At 38.9% G+C, this 6,133-nt stretch overlaps 1 protein-coding gene across 1 annotated transcript; it reads right to left on the bottom strand.

The window, feature by feature from the left end:
* Positions 1-251: 251 nt before the first annotated feature.
* Positions 252-5,468, bottom strand: NKX6-1 (NK6 homeobox 1). Its single transcript, XM_044278233.1, has 3 exons — positions 4,838-5,468; positions 2,725-2,897; positions 252-500 (listed from the first exon to the last, which is right to left on the bottom strand). Exons 1-3 carry the CDS (start codon positions 5,466-5,468, stop codon positions 252-254), a joined length of 1,053 nt encoding a protein of 350 aa, XP_044134168.1.
* Between the last annotated feature and the right edge of the window lie 665 nt (positions 5,469-6,133).

Genomic DNA, 6,133 nt, shown 5'->3' with positions numbered 1-6,133 from the left:
GCCTTGATTTAGGATAAGTCCTTCCTTACGGGTGAGAAGGTATCAGGGCCCTCAATTGGCCATTGGGATATGTGTAAGCTTGAGAGGGTTAATAATACTGTACTCTGTATTCATTCATTGGCTTACAGTTTATAAAAATATATATACATCTGATAAAATAAAAAGTCTTATCTGGCCCTGATGAGGACAGTGCTGTCAGTCCCATGCATCCCACCACTGCTGACCAGGACTGGTGGCAGGAGCACAGTCCTCTAAGAAGAGCTGTCATTCTCAGACTGTTGGTGAAGCAATGAGCTGTTAGACTTGTGTTTCTTCAGGAGCTGGGTGATTTTCTCATCATCTGAGTTAGGGTCCAACGGTTTGTTGTAGTCATCATCCTCATCCTCGTTATCTGAAGCCCCTTTCAGTCTCTCAGTCTCAGTGTCCTGCTTCTTCTTTGCTGTGGCCATCTCTGCAGCATGCTTCTTGCGCCACTTTGTCCTTCTGTTCTGAAACCACACCTGCAATGGAAGGCAACTAGGCTTACAAGTCTGAATACAAGATAGATAGATAGATAGATAGATAGATAGATAGATAGATAGATATATAGATAGATAGATAGATAGATAGATATTCGATAGATAGATAGATAGATAGATAGATAGATAGATAGATAGATATTAGATATAGATAGATAGATAGGCGATAGATAGATAGATAGATAGATAGATAGATAGATAGATAGATAGATAGATAGATAGATAGATATGAGATAGATATTAGATATAGATAGATAGATAGATAGATAGATAATAGATAGATATGAGAGAGATAGATAGATAGATAGATAGATAATAGATAGATAGATATGAGATAGATAGATAGATAGATAGATAGATATGAGATAGATATGAGATAGATAGATAGATGGATAGGTAGATAGATAGATAGATAGATAGATAGATAGATAGATAGATAGATAGATAGATAGGAAAAACAACAGTAAACGAACACATTGAATAAAACATACATTTTAGAAATGTTATTATTTATATAGCATATTATTATAGTCTTTGTGACATCAAATGGTTTTCAAAGCTATAAACATTTGGAAAATATGATAATTGTGTCATGTCACTGTTATGCATCCTGATGTGTTTATCAGGGGTCCTAAAGCACAGCTATACTTGAACTCTACAGATTCATCTCTACTCTGCTGAAACAATGCGATTAACTGTTCAACTGCTGCAATATCTGTGTATGTTGTGTCTTATATTCCAAAAAAGACTGAAGTAAAATTTAGAGAGAGAGAGAGAGAGAGAGAGAAGATAGATAGATAGATATGAGATAGATAGATAGATAGATAGATAGATAGATAGATAGATAGATAAGAGATAGATAGATAGATAGATAGATAGATAGATAGATAGATATGAGATGGATAGCTAGATAGATAGGAGATAGATAATATGAGATAAATAAATAGATAGATAGTATCCACTTACATGTATCTATTATTATTTTTTACTGTACTGTAATGTAGTGAAACTACATTAAATACTTTACATGAATTAAGTTAAATTCTTATACAATATTTTATAGGGAAAAATGAAAATACAAATGCTATAAAATGTAAAATGAACATATATAGATAGATAGATAGATAGATAGATAGATAGATAGACACACATTGCCTTTTTAATGGCAGTAGATGGAGTGGCATGCGCTGCACTGAGTGTAACACACATGGTTGCGGGTCTAAGTGTCGCCCTCTGTAGATTGGTGGTGGGGCTGGTGTCATCTCGGGTGGTCTAATTACCAATTACAGCTTGTGCATTGTATGATCCTAATAGCCGGTTATTACAGCAGAGCACAAGGCAATAGGGGCCCATACAGACGGCGCTGTTTACGGGTTCAAAAACGCACGATATACAAAGGGTAAATATAACACTAGAAATGATGTATTATAAATGACACTAGTATTATACTATATAATCAGATGATCAGTCCTGTGTCATATAAAGTGCAAATATACTGTTACCTTTTTATCAAACTGACTAGGTATAATATGAATTAATACAACACCCATACACCCATGTGTACTATTTTCTATGTCAATCACTGTTTTATTGTGGTTTGTATTATTTCTTTGTATTTTGTTATTTATTCTGGAATTCGTGTATTATCCTAAATCACTGTGCTATGTATTATTCTATTATTTCGTGGTGTTAACCATTAGTGCAGTGATTTATTACCGTCTTTGCTGTGGACGATTCAGTAGGAATAAAATAACGCAGCCGTAGTACCAGCACATGCGGCTCCAGCAGGTGTGTGTGTATAGGGGCTGGGGGGAGCTTGGGAATGCGAGGATGGAGGGTGAATAGGAATCCTGGGTGGGATTAGTGAATAGGTTGTAGTGTATTCACTCTCAGACATTTACCATGATGAATGAGGGGCTGCAGATAACACAGGACACACATGTCACAATGGGGACAGGTGATCCCCCCTTATTACACCGCCACAATGGCCCTTCTCTTACATCAGGCTGTAAACGGGGCAGAAGCCTCTCAGGTACCTTTATAAGGTCGGCGATCCCATGGAAGATGGATGATGATAAATATATGGGGCTAGCATGGCACTGTGTGCCGAGTGACTAACTCAGCTCTGCAGTATGTGTTTAGTCTACTGGTCGGATAATAGCAATAGTAACATCAGAGTCCCTATGGGGGTAGCAAGGGCACTTACCTTCACCTGGCTCTCGGTCATGCCCAGGGAATATGCCAGCCTGGCCCTCTCCGGACCCGCTAAGTACTTGGTCTGCTCGAAGGTCTTTTCCAAGGCAAAGATCTGCTGCCCGGAGAAGGTGGGCCGGGTGTGCTTCCTCTTCCCGTCCTTGTCCAGCAGCACCGAGCCCTGGTCTGCAGAGCAGGAGAAGACATTACTGGGGGTCCGGGGCCGCCGAGCCTGCCTCAGCAGGGGCAACTCTAGCATATTATCTATCGATATATCTATCTATCTATCTATCTATCTATCTATCTATCTATCTATCTATCTATCATATTGTCTATCTATCTATCTATCATATTATCTTTCTATCTATCATATTGTCTATCTATCTATCTATCTATCTATCTATTTATCAATCATATTATCTCTCTATTATCTATCATATTATCTATCTGTCTATCTCATATCTATCTATCTATCTATATACATATATATCATGTCTATCCATCTATATATCTATCGATACATCTATCTAAAAATCTGTCTATTTTATACATCTATTATCTATGTATCTATCACGTACACATCTATTTATTCATCTATATCTATCTCATATTTATCAATTTTCCATTTACCTATCTGTCGTATCTATCTCTATAAATATGTATCCATGTATCTATTTTCTATCTGATATTTATTATCTATACATTCACATTTCTTTATAATAAAGAACAGCGTTTTCCTATTTATAATTAAATCTGTGCGATTTATCTTTATTCACATTAGTTACATTAGTTACCGATTATTTATATTCCTCTGATTAATATAATTTCTATAATTTAAAAATAAGAGGAAGAATATGAATATATATATATATATATATATATATATATATATATATATATAGCTAACGTCCAGATATATTATGCTGATACTCATAATACATCATCCGTTTTTCTTAGCTACAATTAATTCACACTTGGTTCACACTTTTTGTTAGTACAAAGTTGTTCTATTAAAAAGAAAGAGCTTTATGCGATTGTCGTAAAATATTCTAATACTTTCCTTCAATTTTAATTTTATTTTTAGAAAAATGTATTTCCCTTTGTTCCTTTTCAATGGAATTATACCTATTCCCAGGTCCATAAATGAAATGAATTACTGATCATCTGTTTTACATAACTAATTTATGTGATTAACAACATTAAATATCCAGGAAATTATAAATTCAGAAGACACAATTCCCAGAGAGTAGCAATAAATATCTGACCTCCTGTGGTGCTCAATTAATGTTTGCATCCACTTATGGACTAGATAGATAGATATGGGATGGATAGATAGATAGATAGATAGATAGATAGATAGATAGATAGATAGATATGGGATGGATAGATATTAGATAGATAGATAATAGAGAGATAATAGATATATAGATATTAGCTAGAGATATAGATATTAAATAGATATTACGTAGAAAGATGGATAGATATTAAATAGATGTTAAATACTTATTAAATACATATTATATTAATATAAATATATTTATAGAAATATATATATATATATATATATATATATATATATATATTGAATAGATATATAGGATATGAAATAGATAAATAATAGGTAGGTAAATAGATAGATATGTAGATAGATAGGAGATATATAGATAGATAGATAGATAGATAGATAGAAGCAGATATTCCAGGTAATGTTTCTTTTGACCGGATTATCAGATTGGAAGGAAATCCACTATATCAGAACATCTTTCTATTCTATGTCTGATCACATTATATTATCTGTATGATCTATTTACTATTCCAGTTGTGAGCTATAAAGCTGTGATTTCCACAGATTATTTTTGTATATTCGGTTTGTGGTGATGTCAGTGGATCTCCTCATTATTGGGCTATTTTAGGGTGCAGTCAGTGCCGGAGTAAACTTTCCTTACTTCCATACCCCTAGTCACTTCTTCCATATTTCTAGAAGTCATTCTATTTCATTCCGTGTCTAGATAGGAAACTCATTTGTAGACTGCCCGGTCTGAAGGCGGCTAACAGCCAGCTTTACAGGAAGTCTAGTAATGAGGAAAGGTTTGTGAACCCCCAGACCAATAAGTAAGAGCACTTACGTGGACCACAGGCCAGTCGGGCGTCTCTCCAGGGAGAACTCTGCATCACTCCAGGCCAGAAGAGGGGGGTCCTGCCTTGAAGATCCGTCAGAGGCTTGGGGTACCGGGCCACGGCCACAGCAGCACTGGGGCTGAAGTAGAGTCCAGGGTGGGGAGGTGGGGGGGGACTGAGGCTGCTGAAGCGGGGAAGCCCTGCCAGGAGGCCAGCAGCTGGGGAGGAGGTGGAGGCCGGGGACACCGAGGTGCTGGGAGTCAGGGCTGCCCCAGTCAGGGAGGGCAGGCAGTGCATCACCGGCCGGCTCAGGATGTCATTGATTCCATGGGGGGTAGCCGCTGAGATATGGGGTGGAGGTGTCCCCAGGGAGGACAGTCCTCCTGCAGCGGGTGGAGAGGAGGACGAGGAATGTTTCAGGGACACCTGAGTTGGAGACCCCAAAGGAGGAGATGGTGAGGAGGAGGATGAAGGTGAGGATGAAGAAGATATGGAGGAGGAACAGGGCTGGCTGGGGAGGGCATAGGCTGGGTACAGAGGGGTCTTCATCTCAGCCATGCTATGTAGAGCTGCCAAGGGGGGGCTGCTGAGGAGAAAAGCGCTCTGCCTAGTGCCATCCATCTGCCCTAGAGCTAACATCACCAGGCCTGGAGACAACAGCTCTTCTAGCACCAAGAAGGAGAAGTGGATCAAAAGTCTCTCCCAAAGTTCCTCAGATCCTTCTTAATCACTGTCTGGGGAAATGAAGCAACACTTCTGTCTCTATAGGAATAGGGTTCATCAGAGTAGTGTCCAGGGGTGGAGCAGCCCAAAAGTCCACCAAATATGTCTGAATGAGCTCAGCAGCCACTATGGTGAGATCTTCCTTCAGAAGAGAAACTTCCAGGGTGCTCCTTCAGAGGGTGGAAGAGCTGTCTTGAGATTAGAGTTACTGCAAGTCCAGATCCCATGTGAACATGACATTCAGCAGCCCTCTTGCTTGCAGACACTTCTAGGTTGTTCAGCACTCTCTGGATGTCACCTGCTTTGTAGATGGCACTTTCTTCCCCTGGAGAGAGATTTGGATTGTCCTCAGCCTTCTCCTTGGAAGTGCTCCTGGCTGACAGCGCAGATGAAGCTCTCAAAGGTAATACAATCTTCCCATCATCTCCTACCTCCTTAAGGCGAGGGGATGGAGACTCAACTTTGAGCTGTCAATCACACAGCGTGGGCGTGGCCGTCCTCACCTATAGAATAGGAGCACTGGTGAAGATGTAGGCCGGTGACCCCACCTCGCGTTCTGATTGGCTATCGCATCTGTCCTA

The sequence above is a fragment of the Bufo gargarizans genome, chromosome 1 (genome assembly GCF_014858855.1).
Source record: "Bufo gargarizans isolate SCDJY-AF-19 chromosome 1, ASM1485885v1, whole genome shotgun sequence".
In the NCBI taxonomy this organism is placed as follows: domain Eukaryota; kingdom Metazoa; phylum Chordata; class Amphibia; order Anura; family Bufonidae; genus Bufo; species Bufo gargarizans.
The sequence above is the reverse complement of the archived record's forward strand: the minus strand, read 5'-3'. Positions and strand labels throughout refer to the sequence as shown.

What these genes read in the sequence shown, in the direction of transcription:
- NKX6-1 (XM_044278233.1), bottom strand. Translation starts at nt 5,468, where the DNA reads ATGTTAGCTCTAGGGCAGATGGATGGCACTAGGCAGAGCGCTTTTCTC. An exon ending in CCGACTGGCCTGTGGTCCAC is followed by an intron (nt 2,898 to 4,837) that starts GTAAGTGCTCTT and finishes CCTGCTCTGCAG; the next exon opens with ACCAGGGCTCGGTGCTGCTG. An exon ending in TGACCGAGAGCCAGGTGAAG is followed by an intron (nt 501 to 2,724) that starts GTAAGTGCCCTT and finishes CTTCCATTGCAG; the next exon opens with GTGTGGTTTCAGAACAGAAG.